The 23,781-nt window shown below is 30.2% G+C and overlaps 3 protein-coding genes across 5 annotated transcripts; 2 read left to right on the forward strand and 1 right to left on the reverse strand.

Moving 5' to 3' along the window:
* The first annotated feature begins 4,002 nt into the window (after positions 1 to 4,002).
* On the forward strand, positions 4,003 to 13,223 carry LOC126677995 (respiratory burst oxidase homolog protein A-like). The gene is made up of 13 exons (XM_050372829.2): positions 4,003 to 4,591; positions 4,687 to 4,846; positions 5,522 to 5,570; positions 9,201 to 9,314; positions 9,911 to 10,303; positions 10,416 to 10,802; positions 10,890 to 10,985; positions 11,074 to 11,189; positions 11,400 to 11,724; positions 11,816 to 11,947; positions 12,076 to 12,204; positions 12,294 to 12,372; positions 12,914 to 13,223. Exons 1-13 carry the CDS (start codon positions 4,003 to 4,005, stop codon positions 13,021 to 13,023), a joined length of 2,679 nt encoding a protein of 892 aa, XP_050228786.1. The 3' UTR covers positions 13,024 to 13,223.
* Positions 13,224 to 14,826: 1,603 nt separating this feature from the next.
* Positions 14,827 to 18,311, reverse strand: LOC126677992 (inosine-5'-monophosphate dehydrogenase 2-like). The gene is made up of 6 exons (XM_050372825.2): positions 18,176 to 18,311; positions 17,468 to 17,918; positions 16,793 to 17,385; positions 16,143 to 16,322; positions 15,198 to 15,455; positions 14,827 to 15,054 (listed from the first exon to the last, which is right to left on the reverse strand). The coding sequence occupies exons 2-6, from the start codon at positions 17,874 to 17,876 to the stop codon at positions 14,983 to 14,985; spliced, it is 1,512 nt and encodes a 503-aa protein (XP_050228782.1). The 5' UTR covers positions 17,877 to 17,918; positions 18,176 to 18,311; the 3' UTR covers positions 14,827 to 14,982.
* Positions 18,312 to 18,548: 237 nt separating this feature from the next.
* Positions 18,549 to 22,815, forward strand: LOC126677993 (uncharacterized). 3 transcript variants are annotated; one of them, XM_050372827.2, is made up of 10 exons: positions 18,552 to 18,690; positions 18,786 to 18,941; positions 19,061 to 19,137; positions 19,221 to 19,344; positions 19,842 to 19,906; positions 20,248 to 20,317; positions 21,346 to 21,421; positions 21,515 to 21,602; positions 21,994 to 22,114; positions 22,425 to 22,815. In XM_050372827.2, the coding sequence occupies exons 1-9, from the start codon at positions 18,657 to 18,659 to the stop codon at positions 22,111 to 22,113; spliced, it is 810 nt and encodes a 269-aa protein (XP_050228784.1). In that variant the 5' UTR covers positions 18,552 to 18,656; the 3' UTR covers position 22,114; positions 22,425 to 22,815. The 3 variants fall into 3 exon arrangements, 2 of the variants coding, with proteins under 2 accessions (XP_050228784.1, XP_050228783.1); XR_007640656.2 differs by lacking the exons at positions 21,994 to 22,114; positions 22,425 to 22,815 and adding an exon at positions 21,181 to 21,233 and having other exon boundaries at positions 18,549 to 18,690; positions 20,248 to 20,325; positions 21,515 to 21,551; XM_050372826.1 differs by lacking the exon at positions 22,425 to 22,815 and having other exon boundaries at positions 21,994 to 22,300.
* Positions 22,816 to 23,781: the final 966 nt, after the last annotated feature.

Here is a 23,781-nt window from a genome sequence, read left to right on the forward strand (position 1 = left end):
AGCTAGTATGGTTATATTAATACATTTACTACTATAATTTAAGACAAAAATACTGCTTTCTTAATATGTACAATTTTGGCTAAATGAACAATTAAAAAAATGAAAGGAGTACAAATTACAAGATTAACATAGAGTTAAAACAAAATATATATATAATAATTAATACTTTTTTAATTACTAGTTTCGCATTGCACGTGGCTCGTAACGTAACTCCTCAATCAACATATTAGTAAATTTATTATAATTATATCAATTTTTTATTTATAATATTAAATTAGTTAAGAATTTTTATAAAAGTAAATATAATATATTCGGTTATTAATTTTTTTTCATACTGTATTTATTATTCTTTTGGTTTTATAATAACCATAATTAAATAATTAACTTAATTTTATTAATAATATCTTTAAAAATAATAAGATAGAAATTTAAATAATAATATATTGACAAAATATAGTATTTTAATTTTGTAGTTCAATCAAACTAAAAGATAGATATTCCTACTAATTTGGAGACAATTTAGTTATTTTTTACATACTAAAAATTAAATTGGATATAATTTAGCTACCTATTCTAATTAGGACTTTAATTACAATAGTGATTAATTAAATAACTAATTAGTTAATGACTATAAAACCTTTATTTAGTAGTAAACTGAAAAGGATTATTCAGTAAATTTGCCTGTCCCCCCCCATCCGTGCTTTTATATATAGTATAGATATAGATGTGTAGATTTATTTGTCTTTTTAAACAGAATGGAGGGAGTAGTAACCACTCCTTCTATCCTGTAAAAATAGAAAAAGTAGCTATTTTTTTATCCCATAGATATAGAAAAAGCAGCGTTAGTTAAATATAGGCCAAACCCTCAAAAAATATCAAATTTTTGTAATTTTTGTCAGTTATGACCAAATCTTTTAAAATTTGCAAATATAACCCGTTTTTGCAAATTATGTTCCTTTTACATTCGAATCAATTCGATTTTCTTGCCGACATGACAATCATGTATATAGGATTAAAAAATATTTAATCACAATAAAATATCAAACCTTTACGTGTTGTGTCATAATAAAAGGTTTAATAACAATAAAAAACCAAACCGATTCAAAAATGGTTATAAAAGGAACATAATTTACAAAAACGGGTTATATTTACAAATTTTGAAAAATTTGATCATAACTGACAAAAATCGCAAAAGTTTGGTATTTTTTGAAGATTTGGCCTAAAATATATATATGACTTTAAACTTATGAAATTTCATTGGACAATATTTATATAGTGGGTTTGGTTTTTCTAAATCATAACTTTTAATTCATTTATTTTAAAAATATATAAGGATAACTTAAATTTTTTAACACAAATTAATTATAACTAACTTTTTAATATTTATGAAAATATAATTTTTTCTATTTTTTAGGGGACAGAGGGAGTAAGTTGTAAGAATCTCTAAGAAAATTTTAGTAACTTCGAGCAATGAAAGCCAACATTCAACTATGTCAAAGGTGCCTAAACTTTTATAGATCTACTCTTTTGATGTCTAAATTTTTATTTATATATTAAATAGTTTTTGTTTATATTTTTAAAGTGCATCAATAGAGTATGTTTTGCTATTTTAAATAACCGGACTGCTTATAAGATCAAAAATACATTTTATATTTATTAATATTATTTATCATTTTGATATCACTTATAATATATACATGTAATCATATTTTTTTAAACAACTAGTTTCATTAAATTGCACTAAATCTATAAATGTTGAAAAAGAAAAACTAAATTGATTAGTGACATGAACTATAAATTTTACAAGATTAAGGCATTTCATTGTCAAGTGAATCATGAAGTTACTCTATTTACAAGATTAAGGCATTTTATTGTTAAAGGGAAATGATTGAAATTTGAAGTCTCTTTTATGAAGTTATGCATTATCAATGACAAAGTAGATTACAAATCAACAAGGCATTTTTTTTGACAATAAATACATATAAACAATTAGCTTAAGGGATTACAATCCATTTGCACCAAAATTCGGAAAAATATCACCAACTATGTGAAAAAGTCTCAAAGTACATAAATCAATAAAAAAGTATTTCCACAATTTTTTTTTTTTTTACCAAGTGACAATTAATTTTAACCGGATTTTGATTCCTTTTTTTTGGTGTGGATACTTCACTAGCGCATAGTCCGAGAAATTAATCCGCCGAGATCACTAAACAAGGCCTGAGAAATAAATCAACCGAAAACAATAATATTATATCCTCCACTACACGTGTATATTCACATTCTTAAATCGATCATTGACGGTGCGCACGCAATAGGAAAGCTTCCAAGTTTTCATGTAATTATTTTGAAAACCGATTCGAAAAGCAATAAATAAAATACTTTTGCATCTTAAAATATTGTGTATAGTATAACAAATAAACTCACAACCCTTGCCGAATGAATGAACTCTAGCCGGACAGATAAGCTACTCCGCTACAACTCTTCTGACATCGAGCACCCTAGAGTAGGCAGGTCTAATAGAAATCGAATAATTAATAATCGATACCAAGAAACAACCACGCCTAACTCTAGAATACTAATCAAACCGAATACATCATAGCAACAGTTATGGCAAAAAAAAACTCGATACTACAAAAGCACGTAAAACACACTCGATCGAGAAAATTCTAAAAAAACACACTTTAGGATTTCTGAATCTTGACTACGCTCTGACTCAATATTGTTTTACGCTTTAACATTTTCCATTACCTGTACCGCTCGTTTCGACCGAAACCTCGTCTCTACGCCCGAAACCCGAAAACCTGTCAACCCGGTAAAATTCCACTATTTTCCATTTAAATTCAAAATTTCCAGATATGTAATTTCTCCATACATTTCCAAAACGAATACTCAAAATTCATTAAAAACCAGAAACGATACGAAATCGCTCATTTTCATAAAAACCACTTTAAAATCATTTTCAGAGCGCATCTCGACTAAAGGACAATCCAAAAACTCATTTAAATAATTTTCTATGAAAACCACTTTCTAAAACAACCCTCATGGCTTAAAATTTCTTATTTGGTAAAATTACCAAATTTAATGCTTATCAAGCAAAACTTCTTCAAAAAGAATTAAAAATTTCAATAAAACATTTTTATCAAAATACATTAAATATTCCAGCCTCTGAGGCAAATGTTTCTAAAATGATAAAAATACAATTTGGTCCCCAAATTTTGTAAAAAGTGCATTTCAATGTTTATACTTTTAAAATTGACCAAACTGACCAAACTTAAACTTAGCCTAAATTGCAAATTAGCCCCTAAATCACTTAAGCATGCCAAAATCAATCTCACCACCATTCTAACATGCAATTTCACTTGGAGCATAAATTTTCAGAATTGAAATCATGTTAGAAATCTCACGTGCATGCAAACAAAGTTGATCAAATTGTCACTTAGCATGCTTAGGCAATTAATCATCAAAATTAACCTTTAAACTAGCATGCAAACCTTAATTAAGTAGCAGTCAAAAAGCTAGCATAAACCCTTAAAATTTCAGAATTTAAAAATCATAGCAATAACTTTGCATGTTAAATCTATTAACTCGAAACCAAGAACAATCTAAGAAACATACTAATTATCCATCCAATTAGTAATTGTGTTTATTCGTGATATGCAATTTGTTTTTGTAGGATTATCTGAGACTAATTATATTAAAGTATCGTAGGAATATGAGTATTATAATATGAATTTTAATTAGAGTTTTTGTTGGATTGGAGTTTGATTAAAATTATCAAGTTTATTAATATAGTATTATAAGTAGTTTATTTTAATTAGTACTCTAACTCTAATAACTATTTCAATAATTTTTTTAATTAACTATTATATTTTATAAGCATAAAGAGTATTAACGTAAATGTGTCTATTCTCCGCCCGTTTCTTTCCTATATAAGTACTATATAATATAGATAGGAATATGTATTCAAACACATAGCCATAACAATAACATACACAAAATCCAATGAGGCCAGTATTACCTAAACACGGACGTCGCTGGGCGTCGGATACAGTTCCCTGCAAAACAACACTCAGCAGCGGCGGAACGTCTCCCGGAGGTGGCAGCAGCACCACTGATTCACTCGAAATGGAATTCGTGGAAGTAACGTTTGATTTACAAGATGACAACACTATTATTCTCCAGAGCCTGGAGCCAGCAGCATCAACAGTTATCAACGTTGAAACTACTCCGGTAGTGCTTTCTGTTTCTGCCCCGATTTCGAGATCGGAGACGATGATGAGGCGAAGTTCGAATAGGTTCTTACAGTTTTCTCAAGACTTGAAAGCTGAGCTGAGAAATTTTTCTTGGAGTCGTGGACAAGCTAGTAAGGCTTTATCGAATAGATTTGAAACGGCTTTAGCAGCTCGTGCTTTGAGAAAGCAACGAGCGCAGCTCGATCGAACTCGCTCCGATGCGCATAAAGCATTGCGAGGATTGAAGTTTATGAGCAACAAAAGTAACGGCGTTGATGCTTGGAATGAAGTTCAATGCAATTTTGATAAGCTTGCTAAAGACGGTTTCCTCTATCGTGCCGATTTCGCTCAATGCATAAGTTCTCATCAATTCATAAACTCATTCTAATGAGATAATTTATTAATGAACTTAAAATTGTTTTCTAATTTTATGTTTTTTGATTCATTTTCGAAGGAATGAGAGATTCTAAAGAGTTTGCGCTCGAACTATTTGATGCATTGAGCAGGAGAAGAACACTGAAAGTTGAAAAGATTAGCAGAGAACAACTTCATGAATTTTGGTCGCAATTTACTGATCAAAGTTTCGATTCTCGTCTCCAGATTTTCTTCGACATGTGCGCATTAAATTGATAATTAAGCTTTAATCACAGATAATCACTGATAATAACATTTGATTAAACATTAATCCATTGTTCCTTCAAAACTAAAATATATACTCCATTTGCTATAAACAGGACCAACATTAGATAAAATGAGGATCTAGGCAGTTTTTTTTAGCATTTTTTAGATATATGCTCACTTTATTGTTTTTATAAAAATACGTTTATTTCATTTTATTTGTAATTAAAATATAAATTTAATAGATCATTGGTAGATATTTATTAGAGCATTGCAGAACTTTAGTAAAATTTTTGGTCATTTTCTAAAAAGATTTTTTTTTATGAAAAAAGTAAAAAAAAAATTATATTTGGGTCAAGTAAAGAGTATATAATTTTTTTATTAAATATAAATAAAAAGAGATTAGTCTTATAAAATTAAAAATATTTAAATTATATATTATTTTTATTGGTATCTGTTAAAAACTACACAACAATTATTAATGGATCTGAGTAATTTTTAAAATAAAAATTACAAAACCTATTATCAAAAGGCCCAACAATAATCTATATTTCAAATAGCGTAATATATAAAATCCCATATAAAATGGGTCCTTTAAGACTTGGGACCTAATAAAAGTTGAGTTATTTTTAATCTTATTTTAAGTTATCTTCTTCGTTGTCTTGTTACAGGATGGACAAGAATAACAATGGAAGAATTAACGAAGAAGAAGTAAAAGAGGTAATTAATAATACTAAATTCAATAATAAAAAAATGATCATGTCTATTTCATTATCAACTAAATTAAGCTTAACTAGTACTTATTTGGTCTTAAACTAACGTGCATGAATTAGCAGCCACCCTGTCAGATTCTAGTATAAAAAATTATTTTTTCTGTTTTTTTTAATGTCATTTTTTATTTTAAAATAATTGTTCATTTCAACTTTCAAGAATAAGTTTTACTCCCTCGGAGCAGAATAGATATGCTCGTCTTCTCCGAACAAACGTACTTATAAGACGAGCCAGTTTGCTCGTCTTCTTTGATCATTGTCTTCTCCATTGGAGAAAATGGACAGTAGTGGCCGACTGGCGACCGTTGTGGGAGGAGGAGAAGGTGGCGGTGGCCGGAGTGCAAAAGGCGGCGAAGGATGCAGAGGCTGATGGGATATAAAATTTTAGAATTAATTTTATCTTAGTATAAATATGAAATCTCGAGAAAAATTGATGTTTAATTAAATAAATTTATTTGATTTAAATTTAGGTTTGATCAAATTTAATTAAATTGATTAAAATTTTAAATTAAGTTTAATTAGTTAATTAAGAATTTTGAATATATATGAATTTTATAATAATATATTTAATTAATTTAATTTAAAATTTGGGTTTGACTTTCGTTTAGTTATCATGTGCTTTGTTATGTGGTTTGGTTGGATGAGCAACATTTTGCTGAATTGGCAGTGACATGACGAACATGTTGATATAAAATCTGTTCGATTTCAAAAATGGTTACAAAAAATATCAAATATGCTAAAACGGGCTAAATGGGCCCATTTTTAAATATCTATACTATATTATAATCTTGAACTTCAAATTAGCACTAAGCATATTTTGACAAGTGGATTAGCTACAATTTGCCAAGTGGCAATTTTTTATTTAAATATTTTAATTATTCCATTAATTAATATTAATATATAGAAGTTATAAAATATGAAAAGTTAAAACTTATAGAATTTTAAAAATTTAATGGTTATAAAGTGAAAAGTTTTATTAATATATAGAAGTTGCAAAATATGAAAAGTTAAAACTTATAGAATTTTAAAAGTTTAATGGTTATGAATTGAAAAGTTTTAATATATAATTAATTTAATAATTAATATAATATTAAGAATTTTGTAAAATTTAATCATAAAAAACTATAATCTTGAGCTTCAATTTAAAAATTAAGTATATTTTAAAAAGTGGATTGGCTATAAATTGCTAAGTGATAATTTTTTATTTAAAGTTTATTTATTATTTCATTAATTAGAAGTTATAAAATATTAAAAGTTAAAATTTATATAATTCTAAAAGTCTAATAGTTATGAATTGAAAAATTTAAATGTCTAATTAATTTTTATAATTAATATTATATAAAGAATTTTGTAAAAATTAATTAACCACTATATTAAGAGACACACATATATTAAGAGTTTTCACATTGAATAGATGATAAGTAACCACTATATATATGTGTGTCTCTTACTCTTTGCTCGCGTAATAGACCACGCCATAAATGAATTTTTTTTTCGGAAAGATGCGATTTGTTGACTACTATCATGATATGTGTTTCCGGTAATCCTCTATTCTTCAAATTTTTCATAAGTTTTTTTATTATATTAAGATTGTTAATATCGATACAAAATGGATATAACTTTTTTTTATAGAATTTGATATATTATAGCGGTAAAAAGTTATGTCATTAATTCTCATATTTTTAATACCTTTTTTATTTTTATTTTGTATTTGTCATTTTTATTGAAATTGAATATATAGAGAGATCATGTGAATTGAGGCCAATATTCGTGTGTTAGATCTTAAAAAAAGAAGAAAATAAAAGTATGTCCATTTATAAATGTATGAATATAAATTGATCCTTAATTTTTTTATTAAGCATGATTAAATAATATATATGTGCATCATAATTTATAAAAGGTATAGGAATAATTAAATTTTATATGAATGTAATTTTTGATGTCTTTATAAATAAAAAATTAATATGCTACCATTATTTCTAAAATAGTATAAAAATAAATTTTATATTAATTTATTAAATATTATTAGGATTATATATGACAATAATTTATCTTAAATATAAATATATTAAGAGTATACACTATGTTTCTGTTTGTAGTTGTACTATAATGATAACTTATAGTATAGATTACTAGGAATGTTCGATGTAATAGTTAAAATGTCAAAACCAACTAATATTATAAGAAAATACAAATACATCCAAATTAAAGAGATAAAGTCTGAATATTTAATTTTATAAAAATACATTTTTTTTAAAAATATTAAAGATTAAACATAAAAAATTTAATATAAAAATTATAATGTGTTATACATACCATTATTAATTTATAAAGAGCTTTTAAAAAATTTAGTAATAAGTTTTAAAAAACATAACGACAAATTTTATAGTTTTAATGTAATAATAATAATTATTAGTTATTTTATATGTATAATTTTTGTAGAATTTAATCAATAATTAATAGTAATATTATATCATATTAATAAATTAAATATTTAATTAGTATTAATAAGTTTAATAATTTAATTTGTTTTAAGTTATACAAATGATTTTTTTAAAACCAATCAATAAATTTTATTGTATAATTATATTAAATTAATAAATAAATTAAGAATACATAAAAATAACTTTATTACAAAAAAAACTATAAAACATAATACTATAAAGATTAGAAATTTAATTATGAGATATGAAATAATTTTATATTATTATATGATAAAAATATGAAAAATATTAATTAATTATTAATTTATATTATAAATCTGAAAAGTTTTATTTAAACTTATAATAATAAGTTATAAAATTTAAAGAGTTTTAATATATAATTGATATTTATATGTTACAAAACAAAATGTATTTTTTAAATTTAATTTAAATTTAAACCAATTAAAATTTAATTTATATAATTTAAAATAATCTATGGCTAGAAATTTGAAGAAATATATTATAAATAAAATTTATAATTTAATAAATACAATTTTTTAATGGTTAGTCACTAAAATTAACTAAATTATATATTAAAAACTATAAGAACTTAATTAATTTAAAATGTTTAAATTATTTAATTTAATACAAATTAAAAATTCAGAGAAATTTATAAATAAAAAATAAATATTTCAAAAATTATAAAACTATTCAATCGCACCCGCGCAACGCGCGGGCATCGACCTAGTTTTGATATAATTGCAAAACTCGTAAAGGTTTGATATATTTTTGTAATTTTAAACACATGAGAAGTTGTTACTATCATCATTTCATCTTTAAAGAGAGTTTATCAAATTATTAAAAAGCTAAAGAGACAATTATTTTAGTTTATTTTTTCAATTTTAGAAACTAAATTATATTACACCATACGTATGGTCTTTGAAAAGTTACAGTATCGTTATTTGATATTTCAAATAACTCAGCTACTTAATGAAAATTATTCATTATATTATTATATTATACTTCATTTTTTTAAACTTTTGCCTATAACGACAACAAAAATTGCATTCATGAAGTGCTGGTGAATTTTAGTCTACTTCATCTCTTGTTTTTTATTAAAAAAAAAAAGAAATTGAGTAAATTTAAAATATGTGTAGATTATAATGCTGAGTGCATCTGCAAACAAACTGTCCCGATTAAAGGAACAAGCAGAAGAGTATGCTGCTTTGATTATGGAAGAGTTGGACCCTGAAAGACTTGGCTACATTGAGGTTTTTTTATTTGTTTAATTAGTTACATTAAATTCAATTAGATTAATATCTTAAGCTTAATTTAATATGCGAACCATTTCAGTCTTGTAGTGGTTAATTTATAAAATGATTTTTGATTTATAACTACATTCTTTTTCTTATTAATTGAATTTTTTTTTTTTGAGAATAATTGAAAAATTATTAATAGTATATAAAAACAGCATTTTTCTTAGACTAGTTCCAAAGTCCATTCTATAGGCAACTAATCACCAAATCCTTAACAATTGGATTCCAATATTATCTAACGGTACACAAAGAAAAGAAAATGATATAAACATATCCAAATTAACATAAGAAAGAGATGGATTAATAATTTGGTTTTTTATTTGAGAGTGGGTTAATAATTTAGTTAAGTAGCTTTATATCTAATACATTTTGAAAGAAGTTTAATATATAATTTGATTCCTAAATTTATATCCTTTTACTTTTTTAATCTCTAAATTTAACGATTCACTCATGAACTTGTTAAATAATTCTATTTGTAGAAAATTGTGTATACAGAAGGGTTCAATGTTTATTTATTTATCACGGATTTTGAACGTTATAATGCTACGCAGCTGTGGCAACTTGAGACTCTTCTCCTACAGAAGGACACGTATCAGAACTACAGTCAAGCACTAAGCTACACCAGCCAAGCTTTGAGCGAAAGCCTAAGAAAAAGAGGGTCAATAATCTACTTTTTACAAGAGAATTGGAGAAGAGTTTGGGTTTTGGCATTATGGATGATGATAATGATTGCATTATTCACATGGAAATTCTTTCAATATAAGCAAAAAAGTGCTTACCAAGTCATGGGTCATTGTCTACTCACAGCTAAAGGTGCAGCCGAAACATTGAAGCTCAACATGGCCATTATTCTTTTGCCAGTCTGCAGAAACACAATCACTTGGCTCCGCTCCACCAGATTGGGTTACTTTGTTCCCTTTGACGACAACATCAATTTTCACAAGGTACATAACAATGTCGAAGACTGAGTTTACGGAGGGGTTCAATGTTTACTTATTTATCACCGGTTACGATACACATTTTCCTAATTCTACTTGATTAATACAAATGTGGCAGACTATTGCAGCAGCAACTGTAATCGGTGTCGTTCTCCATGCTGGAAGCCATCTTGCCTGTGATTTTCCAAGGATTATGAACTCATCTCAGACAGACTATAGTAAGTACTTACGTGATGACTTCGGAGAAAATAAACCTTCATATGGTGAATTGGTGAGAGGAGTTGAAGGTGTGACAGGAATTCTAATGGTTATCTTAATGGCAATTGCATTTACACTTGCAACAACATGGTTTAGACGCAGCCTTATTAAGTTTCCAAAGCCCTTCGATAGGCTTACTGGGTATAATGCATTTTGGTACTCACATCACCTATTTGTTCTTGTATATGTGCTTCTCATCATTCATGGTATATTCCTCTATTTAGTCCACAACTGGTACAAAAAGACGGTAAACTCCGAAATCTTTAAATTCTTTAACAACATTGAGTTTTGACTTGAAAAGTTTAAGAATTGAAGTTGAGTTCATCTTTTGCAGACATGGATGTATCTTGCTGTTCCGGTTTTACTATATGCCGGAGAAAGAGCCTTGAGATTCTTTCGGTCTGGCTTTTACTCTGTCCAGCTCCGTAAGGTGAGCGTAAAGTTAAACCTGTAAAGACATCAAGTATTTAGTTTGATTTGTACACGGTATGTAAGTTTGTTTTCTCATACATAAACAGGTTGCAATTTATCCTGGAAATGTGCTCACATTGCAAATGTCAAAGCCTCCCCAGTTTCGATACAAAAGCGGGCAATACATGTTTGTTCAGTGTCCTGCTGTTTCTCCATTAGAATGGTATATCAGTTGCAATTTGTGCCCTGAACTTGTTGAGTTCTATGTTTGGAGGTTCCGTAATTCTATTTGTGGAAATATTTCTGAAACTTCGAAAGTTTATGCTAGTAACTTCCGGGGGCACTAAACCTGTCAAACACTATTGCTTCTTTTTTTTTCTTCCGAGGATCTTGTTCGAGATGTGGCTTATTAGGCTATAATTTTAAAATGCAGGCACCCATTTTCCATAACTTCTGCTCCTGATGATGACTACCTTAGTGTTCACATAAGGGAGCTTGGTGATTGGACTCAAGAGCTTAAAATGGTATTCTCGGAAGCTTGTGAACGTCCTGTAGCCGATGAGAGCGGGCTTCTCAGGGCTGATGAAACTACCAACAGTTTGCCAAAGCTATTAATAGATGGGCCTTATGGTGCTCCAGCACAAGATTACAGGAAATATGATGTGCTATTACTGGTCGGACTTGGAATTGGAGCAACACCATTCATCAGCATTCTGAAAGATTTGCTGAATAACATTGTCAAAATGCAGGAGCAGGCAGTAAGCAATTACTATAATTCTGTTTAGTCTTGTCCAATAAAACATTAGATTTTTCCTTGTAATGTTTGAGATTCTGATAAGTATGTTTCAGGATTTAAACTCCCCGAAACGTAAAACGACACTCAAGACCACCAATGCTTATTTCTACTGGGTAACTAGGGAGCAAGGCTCTTTCGATTGGTTCAAAGGGGTCATGAATGAAACAGCAGATCTTGATCAAAGGGTATAATAGTTATTTTAACTTTAAATCTTGTTTTTTCCGAACTTTTTTTATAATTGGAATCCACGATCGAGCAGTTTGCTATCCAGCGCGTATAGTATTCGATAAGTAGCTATTTGTATGAATTCCAGGGTGTAATTGAAATGCACAATTACTTGACCAGTGTGTATGAAGAAGGTGATGCCAGATCTACCCTCATCACAATGGTTCAAGCTCTAAACCATGCCAAAAATGGCGTGGACATTGTTTCTGGCACCAGGGTAAGATTTTGTTTAAAATTGCATTCTAGTCCTCTCATTGTCTGCTAATTAAGTTTTCCAACATTTACTTATTTGACTGTGTTGGTCAGGTGAGAACACATTTTGCAAGGCCCAAGTGGAAGAGGGTTTTCTCGAAATTATGTTCCAAACACTCTAATGAAAGAATAGGTAAGGGCATCTCCAATAGTTGGAGGTGAAATAGTATGAATTATTTTACACAAAAATTCTGTTATATTTTATTTTTAATTATTGACTTTATTTTTTACACTGAAATAATATTTTCAGCATATTTTTATCCAGATAATTATTTAAACATTTTACACTTATAAAATACATTCATATATGTATTTTTTATGAATTATATTATTAATTTTAACAATATATTTTTTAATTATCTTCATATATTTCTAAATATATAAATAACTGTTTTTATTAAAGAAAATAAAAAATATATAGTTTAATATTACGTATCCAAATTTCCGACTAAATTGAATATACTTAATTATACTATATGGTAATAAAAACAAACAAATGTTTAATAAAAAAATTTATAATAAAAAAATAAAAGTAAAAAAGAATTATTTTATTTTCATATCTAATAGTAGTACTCTTTTTTAAGGTATATCACCATATATAGAATAAAAAGGTTTAGACGCTAATTTTTGTATATATGGTACATGCCAATATGTGATTATAATTTCTTGAGCAGGAGTATTTTACTGTGGAGCCCCTGTGTTGGCTGAAGAACTAAGCAAGCTGTGCTATGATTTTAATCAGAAAGGTTCAACCAAATTTGAGTTCCACAAGGAACACTTTTAAGTTTTAAGGAGACAATGTGGGTGTGTATACCCATACTGATACAAGGGAAGCAATGTACAGAGTACAGCAGAAAAAGAAAAAGATACAAGTACAAAAGTCTACTGATTAGTATTTAAGGGTGTTTAAATTCAGTTTTGATTGGGTTATGAGCTTTTACTGGCCCAAACTGAATATTAATAATAAATTGGGTTACAACCCAAACAACATGTTAATTATTTTTAAAAATATGGTTTATACAGTTTATCTACTTCATTTCTTTTGAATTTTATCATCGAGTCTTTTATAAAAGTATTTACTTTTTACGCTGCAACTAAGCTGGCGTTTGATAAAACTGAAAATTAAATGCTGAATACAATAACCGCTGAATCTTTTAAAAGCTGAATTAAATAAGTCTGTTTGATAGCATTATTATTTTAAATTTCAACTATTAAATAGATATTATAAACTATTTTAACTTTTAAATATATAAATAAATAATATGTGAATAATAATTACCATAAATATAATTTTTTAAAAAATATTAGAAACTTCAATTACAAATTACAAAATGTAGAAAGGTACAATGGAAAAATATTATTATTAAAATAAATATCTAAATTCTCCTACTCATCGGTTCATTGCAATTAGATCTCTTAAATTTACCATAAAATATTTGATCTTCTTCTCTTTGTGTGCTTTCTTGCATAACGTTATTGTTCGTTCCTTGAAAAATCACCTCTTCACTATCAAATTATTCAAAATGATCCATAATATTCATTCAGCGAAGATAGTTATGCACAAAAACACATGCTACAATTAGGGCTGTGCATTCGGTGATTTCGGTCAGTTTGGTTGACCGAACCGAATAAACCGAACACCGAATTCATCCAAAATCCAAAACCAAATTGAACCGAACTTAAGGTTCATAAGGTATCAAACCGAACCGAAAAATTTCGGTTCAGTTCGGTTGAAAATCAATTTTTTTTTATTTTTTTATTTTAAAAGTTAGAAAATTATTAACTAATATTTTTGTATATATGTTTATTAGTGTTTTTTTTTCTATTATAAAAAAATTATTAACCTATATATTAAGTATAATTAAAAAATAAAGAATAAAAAGATACAAAAATATATATATATATATAATAAATATTTTGAAAAAAAATATATTTTTTAATTCGTTTAAAAAGTAATGTAATTTGCTCTTCGAGTTTTGACCGTGACTTGGACTATCTTGCAACTGCTGGAGTACCAAATAAAATAAAGATATTTGAGTTTCATGCACTCTTAAATGATTCTGTTGATATTCATTATCCAGCTATTGAAATGTCAAACAAACCAAAGCTTAGCTGCATATGCTGGAACAACTATATCAGTAATTATCTAGCTTCAGCTGACTATGATGGCGCTATGAAGTTATGGGATGCAAATACTGGTCAAGCGATTTTTCAATACAGTGAGCATGGAAGGAGAGCTTGGTCTGTCAGACTTTTCTCCAATGTATCCAACAAAATTAGCCAGTGGAAGTGATGATTGTACTGTGAAGCTGTGGGCATTAATGAGAAAAATAGTATAAGCACAATCAGGAACATTGCAAATGTCTGCTGTGTTCAGTTCTTTTCCGACTACTCATTTGTTAGCCTTTGGGTCTGCAGATTATAGAACCTCTTGCTATGATCTTGTGAAGTTATCTTATCAGCGAAGAGCTAAGATAGCTTTAAAACAGGGTCATTACTTTGATGAATCCAACAAATTCAATTTAGTTTGATTATAAGAAAACGAAAAGAAACGAGACTAATTTGCTAAAAATGAAGTGCTGACTAATTTGCTGAAAACAACAATAGAAGTAAAAATGGAAAAATTGGTATCCAAGGATAGAGTGGTTGTGAAATGTCAAAATTGGTGAAGATAAAAGGAGATGAATACTGTGATGTTCAACAAGAAGAAGAAAAGAAGCTGAGTTTTAGCAGTGTTTAGCATTTAAAAAGCTTTCTTCTCATAAGAAACCAAGCCATGTATTCCACCTTCAACTTGTGCAGCACCTGTTCGTACCTGTAACAGCCAAAATCAACTCATTCTCTCTATGCTAACAGATAAGCAGTATAGAAGAGACTAGAGATAAACTTAACTTCTCATAGAAACCACTACCAGACAGAATATCAATAATCAAAAATGCTCCAGGGATAAAGACATACCTCAAGCCTCAGAGTGTTTGATCTTAATAAATCATGAGCGGACTGCAAAGAAGAAGCACCAATATCCTGGAACCCTTGCTTCACAGCTTGCATGGTGTACGGTACAAGCCTCAACACTGACCCCTTATCAGCAACTGCTCCCACAACTCCCTGTGCAATCTTTAGCTTAGATGTATCTCCCAAGTATCTTTGATCACTTCCTTTTGTCATTGCTTCTAGAGACCCCATGCCCCGATATGTTTTTATCCGACGACCATTCTGCTTTTACAAATTCATTATCAACAGTGGCATGCTTGAAAAACATAAGAAACAAAAAAAAAAAAAAATTGACTGACAGTAAATTCACCCAAATAACTAGCAACAACTCATTAATAATCCCTGCAAAACTAAGGTTATTAAATCTTGTATAAACCAATATTTTCCAAATCAATTCAACTCCAACTTGCATTATAGATATTAATGTATCACTTCGGTAAGTTATTAATGTATTATTACATGGGGAAAATATAATTCAATTTTGCTATATAATATGATCCACATGTTGAAAAGGAAAACATGTATACTAAAGAAAACCTTCAAAGCATTTGATTATATCCGTTATTTCAATAGGTAAAAAAAGTTCCCATTATCCCCATGAACAAAGGTAGCCATGCGATCCAACACGCCTATCCAAGGAAAATAAAATTGAAAATTAAGTACACAGATTTAGAAGAGGGTTACGAAATAGCACGCTGCTTAAAAAAGAAAAGGATATAAATATGTCTAAAATAAAGGTTCAACCCAACTAAAGTTTAAAACAGTTTAAAAAGAAGCAATTTCCTCAAGTGGATGAGCTAATGAAATTATCCCAAAAATGAGAATGAGCTAATGAAATTACCCAAAAAAAGTGGTATGCTTGAAAACCATAAGAAGGAAAAATAGTTGGATGCCAAAGCAATAGATTACCTGACACACATAGGCCCCGGGGGCTTCAGTGCTTCCTGCTAAAAACCCTCCCATCATTACAGTAGATGCACCCAGTGACAAAGCCTTGACAATATGACCTGAATTTGAAATGCCGCCATCGGCAATGACAGGAACACCACTCTGTGCCGCTACAGATGAAACCTTGTACACTGCAGTAGCCTGAAAAGTTTAAATACAACCAAAACAATTTTGAGCCATGTTTCTCAACAGAAATGTGAACTCAAACCCCTTGATATTTCCATTTTTTTCCTCAGAAATAAATATGAAAAACTGTTATTTTAGTTGTTGCTTTCTACTTTCAGGGCAATTTCTGTAAAAATTAACTACACTTGCTGTTCTTTTTATTCATACAAGTATAGCACAGCAGAATACGGTTGTTTAATTACATGCATAATTCTACCAGTCCTAAGTAATATTTACTTGACATGGTATTATTTCCTAACTAGATTAATATTTTACTTTGTTTAACACTGGAGGCTAAATAAGACTGTTTATAAAATACAAGGATGCATGAGTCTGCTAGAGGCATCACAATAATTATAGTTTTAGCTCTTCACTATCATCTATACATCTCAACTATAAAAACTAAAATAATATGTAATGAGAAACAGAGAAACTTGATTGTTTACCTGTCCTCTACCAACTGCACAAACCTCCTGGGTGGTGCAAATAGAGCCAGACCCCATTCCAACTCTCAATCCATCTACGCCTGACTTGATCAGATTTTGTGCTTGATTTACAGTCACCACATTACCACCAATTACATCCAACTCAGAATATGTTGACTTAATATACTTAATCATTTCAATTTGATAAATGGAGTTGCCTTGTGAACTATCCAATATCACGGCGTTTACCCCGGCTTTAACCAAATGCTCCAATCTCTCCTTATCAGATTCCCTGGTCCCAATAGAGGCCCCGACCATCCACTTGCCATCAGAACCCACGGATCCCTTGGTCAACTTGGGATATCCTTTGACCCTCTCGACTTCTTCCTTGGAAATGACATCCACTGCCTCTCCTCCTTCCTTCTGAAGAATGGCAAAATCTCGGCTTTCTTGTTTGAGAAAGGCATCAATGTCGTGGAGCTCATAACTCCAAGGAACACAAACATTAGGGTCATCGGTGGTATGCATAAAATCCATCAATTTAGTTTCTTTATCAGTTAAACCCATCCAATCAGACTTGAGTACATAGCCTATGAGCTTGGAGTCAGCAGTACCTGAGTCCCAATAAAATTGAATTCATTTAGCTACTCTATAAATTGAATTCTTTCAAATAATAATAAAAAGATGATAAAGTACCTGACTGAGTAACTAAAACACAGGGTCGAGTGGGATCTTCAAAGTGATGGGTGATCCTGGAATCAGGAGAGCTGAAAACAGGACTTGATAAAAGAGGAACACGCCGTGACTTAGCGGAAGTAACCAACTGAGCTTGGAGAGAAGGAGAAAGATTAGAGTGAATAATCCCAATACCACCGAGAGCGGCCATAGCGGAAGCCATGTAAGACTCGGTAACAGTGTCCATAGGAGAAGAAACACAAGGAATATGAAGAGGAACATTCTTCGAAAGCTTAGTACAAAGGGAAACTGCTTCGGTCGAGAAGTCGATAAAGCCCGGAAGGAAGATAAGGTCATCGTAAGTGTAGGAATAACCTCGGTTAAACAGCTTCGATGCTGAATATCCGTCTTCTTCCATTTCTAAGCCCATTTAATGGTGGCGCCGCTTATATTTATCTTTTAAGTGATGATACTGTACAAAATACAACCAATTGCACATGCTTATAAGTAAACTCCCCTTAATAAATAAAGAACAAAACAGCTAAATTTAACTTTTTCAAGAACCCTAAACTCAAATCCATTTTATAAAGCCTGCACAAATCTAAGCTATTCTTTATAGCATTCAAAAATCAACCAGCACATAGTATTCTTTTATTATTATCTTTTTTTTATCTATACTAAGTTGTCTTGAACCCATAGCTAAACTATGAAGAAGAAGATTAAACTTACCTGCAGTCAGAACTCCTAGGGTCGGCCGAACCTCCTCGCCGGAGAAGTATAAGGGACCGGTGCTACACCACCGCTACTCAGTTCAACTAGCCGCTGCTTTGTTTATGTGCAATACTAGTGTATTAGCCAGGGCTATGGCTATCCACTCGGTTTTAGTTGTTGCAGGTTTGAAAAGCAAACGACATCGTTTGGGCTTTAATTAAATATAGAAAAAAGGCCAAAAAGGCCCTTTATATATTTCAACTTTCAACTTTCAGTTAACAAAAACGAATATGTGGTAAACCCGAGTGGTAAATTTTAAATCATTTATTTGCCACATAAGCTCCACATAGGATTAAAAATATGCCACATCATTAAATCCCCTAATCTCAAATTTAAAATGTCAAAACCCTAAAATAAACAAAATCCCCAATTCTCTCAATTGAAACTTGTTCCTCTGTGATTTCATCCCTAACAAAATTTTGTTTGTTGTAGTGAAATAATGGATGAATCCCGTGTTTTGATTGGTCCTACTAGTAAGTAATGTGTGATTTGTGCTGGTAAATTATAGTTGGGTTGGGTTGGGTGGTGATACTGATAAATTTAAATGCTGGTTTGTTATGTTGCTAAGGTGGTAGTGGAGATGGTGTAGGACGTTTATTGTCACTCCCACATCCAAAATCAGGGAAGAAGACGTGCTATCTTCTTAATAATGGAATGCTCCAAGAACTTCACTGCTTCAAACAGCCTTACACTTCTTGGTTTCTTGGCGATTATGTTTCTCAAGGTACCACCTTGCTGAGCGCTTATATCATTTGAGCTATACCTCGTTGGTAAGGTATTTTACTTTATTTTGTCGTTTTACGCGATTTTGTGCTAATGTGATTTTTGTTTATCTTTTTTCAGATGGCAGCTTGTATTCTGCCACCCCAGTTGATCCTGTCTTTGTTTTGCTGCCTATTTTTGAGGAAGCCAGAATGAAGGTACATTTGGTAGTCTTTATTACAATGTCTTTCTTTGTATCGTTTAGGTAAAACAATTGTTTTTTCGTTTTGCTGATACGCAGAAGGGAGATGACCTTGGGAAGTTCAGACAATTGGATGAGATACTCTTTATTCAGAACTATTCTGGATATCATCATTTAATACCAATCGCACACGACTCTATGCAACTAGTGTGTGAAATTAAAGGTTAGTTTATTCCAAAATGTATGTGCCATAAGTTTTCCATTTTTCTGTCATTCTAATGCAAATCACAACCATGATGATATGTCATGTGATCGGATAATTAGGTGTCTGTTTTCTTGTCTTATCTTGCTGTACTATTTTGAGGACATCATATTGGATTGGAACTGATATGATGCCTGGTCAAAGTTTGCAGCTTCTGAGAAAAATGCATGCTTTAGTGGTTGGATTGCATTATCTTTGGAAGATTGAAGTGGCTTTATATATGTTCACAGATAATGATTCCACGATGCTCAGGCCTCAAGCAATGCATGGAAAATTTTAATTTCTTAAGAGAATATTGTCCAACATTTTGTGAACATATAAGGATCGTACTTCATATTGGAAGCAGTAACTTAACGTGGCAATGTTTTTTATACTTCCTAACATTGTGTTATGTGGATGTTGTTTAATGACACCAGTCTTCTTTCTCTTATTTTCTCTGTTTCTATCTTTCTATGCAGAAATTGGCTCCTCAAAGTTTTTCCGTCTTGATGATTCAAAGGCTTTTGCTTGGTTGCTCTGTAAGGTCTGTCTTTATCTGCTTGGATTTAACTTGCTGCAAAAAATCTTACCATAGAGCCTTAGTTATGTAAAACAAATCTGTCCCTAGACTTATATTATTTTATGTCGTAGAGCATGCTTAATTATTGTAGAAGGCAGGAAGTATAACTTGATCTCTTATCTACTTATTATTATCGGACTAGTTATTTTTATTTGATCAATTTTTCATAGCTGTTATTGTGTTGCAATTGCTGTATGTTATTTCCAACATCATGCATTACTCCTATGTAAGGTGAACTGCACATAACTTGTTTAAATTCAAGGTTTTAAATGGCGTCTAACGTTCTCGAGCATTTCTAAACGCAGGTCTCCCAGTTAAAACAGGCTCTACCCTCATTGGACAAAAATTATGCTGCTCAAGATGAGAACAATACTTGTATGGTGGTAACTCAAAAAAACTCATATCCCTCTGCTTTCTTTTTCTCTTACTTCAGAAGTATGTATTAAGGTTCTATACATCAGCTTGAATTGTTTTTAGAAAAGTTGACAAATATAAAAAGAAGCAAAAACGAGTTTTGATGATGACAATCTTCCTTGTCAAAACACTTTTATGTAATTGCAGGACATAAAGCTCGAATTTTGTTGCCTCCCTTTTGGATAAACCCTTGAATTTGTATCACTGCTTGTTAGGCATTTAGTTCAGTAGACAAGTGAAGTATGCATAGTCGTGAGGCTCTGTTAGGTCATTTCTTAAGGCCCAGAATTTTAGCTGCAAGGAATGTTGTTTGATTGATACTTTTTTCAGCCTTCAGTGTCTTTGGAGGAAATAAAGATGGCTTCATGTGGTCTATGTTGAATAGGTTTAGGACATGGTTCAGGAGACTGTTATTCATCTCATTTTTTTGTCTGCTAAAGCAATCACATGTAAATGTTTTCTACACAACGTCTGGACATGGAAACAACAAGGATTGCTGAATCTTCAAATAGGTCAATTTTATAAGGAATTTTAGGATCCAAATTTCTTCTTCTTGTTGAGAGGTTTGATGATTGAAATTGTAGACAGAATCTAGTTCTGTCTGGGATAATGTTTTGAATGCCTACCGTATTTGCAAGGGTCTTGCACTTTTCGGTAAGGGGACAATTTTGTGGTTCATTCGATGGATTAAGGTTAAGATTTACACAAATTTGATAACGTATCAAGTACTTTTTTGATGCATCATGCATGTATTGATCAATGAGCAAGGAACATTGTGTTCTTGTGACTAACTGCTTGGCATGTTGTGCTCTATATCAATATAGCAGCAGGAAAAAAAAGAAAAACCCGAGTTTAAAGAGGACAATTACAGTAAGAGGTAGCGCTGTTTTAGAAGAAAATAAAATGAAAACGGAAACTGTAGTGTCTAAGTTATCAAACATATTTTGTTTGTCGATTGTGATTAATATATATCTGCTTTACTTGTGCAGTAGCTGATGCTGTTGCGATATTAGGAGAGTACTTGAAGGATGAGCCATGGTTGAAGCTTTTGTGCAATCATTTGCAGTACGGTCCTAATTTTTGCAAGAATTGATTACTTTATATATATATGCATGTTTCAGTGGCTTTTCTGTATCTAAAAATTGAAGTTGGATGCAGATTGAATTTACCGGAGGCAACTAAAAAAGTATCAAATGCCGAAACTTCATTGACTGAAAATAACCCAGCATCTGGAAATTTCATGCCGGTATGGACCAACAAACATAAGGCCCTTCAATTTTCTTAATTAACTTTATAATTAAGCATTTATTCTTGTTTTTGGTATAGTAAGGTTCATATTGAAGAACATGTTTCTTATTGTCCCTAGTTGCATTTGTACAGTAATGCTTGCTCATAATCGAGCAGTTACATGTCTCATCCTGCATTGTTTTAAGTTTTAGTTGCAGATATACTCAACCAATTTTTTTGATAAAAAGATGCAATCTTGTATAAAGGTGGGAAATAGACATTGCGTAATTTGCGATGAAATGTGGATAATGTGATGAGCTTGGTATTAGCGGCTTGTAACTTCATGTGCTTCAGTATCACTCTTAATGTGATTCTCTCCTGATTAATGGTTCCTTAATTGTCTTAATCAGGAAAAGGATAAAAGTGACAGCAAAACTAAGAGAACCAGCCAAAGAGGTAAAAAGGCTAAAGTTGAGACCGAATCTCAAAACATCAGAGAAATGTTTACCAGAGCCTCTAGGAGAAGATGAGGTTTGTGAACAGAAGTTAAAATTGAAATATGCACTTTTAGATGGACATTTAATGAATTAAAACAGCAAGGAGCCTTCATTTAGATGAAATGTTTTAGACAGCAAAAGCTAAGGAGAAGAAAATACAAAGTTTACTATTATGTCTCCATTTAATATCATCAAAGAAATGGTTACTTTTTTAAAATTATTTTAGTTGCTTTTTGATATAAGGGTATTTTGGGACTTTTTAATTTTATGGTGTTTTGCTGCCATGGCAGACGATGTGTAGGGTGATTGATAATTGTTTTTTATTTTTTTACATGACACATCAGCCGATGTTAATGGTGTTAGGGAAAAATTGACGGCTGGGATAGTAGTGATTTTGAAATCAAAACTCGGGGAGTTTTTGAACCGAAATTGATTCTTAAGGACGGTGGTGATGCAAGGCTCCAAAGTCGGGGAGCATGGGTAAATTTAAGCCCCAAATACATGAAAGGAAAAAAAAGTCACAATTCTTTATCAAGGCCATCCATCTTTCTTGATTTTTAGGGTAAAGGGTAAATTCAATCTCTGAACTTGTAATTTGGGATTAAATGAATCACTTTTAGCCTTGATAATTAATTGAGGGGTCAATTAAAGACAAAGATAGGTCATCCCGATCCTTGAACTTGTTCGTATTGTATGTTTTAGCTTTTATTGATCAAAATGGTTGAAAGTGAATTATATGACTTTGAGTTACAAGTTGAGGTACCAATTTGATGCTTTACTCATTATTTTTTATATTTTATTTCACAAATTTAAAGCAGAAAAGAAAACAAAAATGGAAATCTTTCTTTTTAGGACTAACAAAATTATCATATTCATTTAATAGTGTTTTAATATAATCAAAATCATGATAAATTTTCTAAACTAAATAATAGCTACAACAATACTTTTCCTTTTCCCTTCCTCAAAAATTAATAAAACAAAAGGCACGATAATTATTCCGTTTATTTCATTTTCTAACTTCTTCACTTGCTTTAAAAATACCCTTTCTTAGGTAATAAAATTACAGTGAATTGAATTATTGGCATATATACAAATTGCTATAGTGAGAAGCAAACATTCATTCTATCACTAAATAGTAGTAATTACTTAAATAATAAATTGATCCAACTTTTATTCTTATTCTAATTATTGACCTTTGGAAGCCATTCATATGGTCTTCTATGGCACAATTTCTGGATCATGGTAAGCCACATGTCAATGTCCCAAAGAATTTAGGGGTCATTTTTCTATCAACTTCACTGAACATACAATTCAAAGTGAGAAAATTCGGCTTCAACAAAATCTAAAGTGCATTCACATTCATAAAACCCTTAAATTTCTCTCTTTTATAGTTAAAACGTGTGTAAAAATCAAACTAAAATTAATAATTAGATAGATAATTTAATTTAGTTTACCTAATAAAAAATTTAACTTTTAATTTAATTTAACTTCAAAATAAAAAAATTATATTATATTTTAAGTCAAATGATCAAAAAAGGTCAAACATTTGCCGAAAGTTTCACTTATATCCAAACCTTTTGAAGGTATTCATATTATCTTGGAACACATGTTTTTTATCAAAAATGTTGGCCAAACACATATTTGGGTCCCTGCACTATCATTTTTTTCCAACTTAAGTCCCTGAACTATAAAACATTTAAA

Source organism: Mercurialis annua, linkage group LG4, assembly GCF_937616625.2.
Source record: "Mercurialis annua linkage group LG4, ddMerAnnu1.2, whole genome shotgun sequence".
Lineage (NCBI taxonomy): Eukaryota > Viridiplantae > Streptophyta > Magnoliopsida > Malpighiales > Euphorbiaceae > Mercurialis > Mercurialis annua.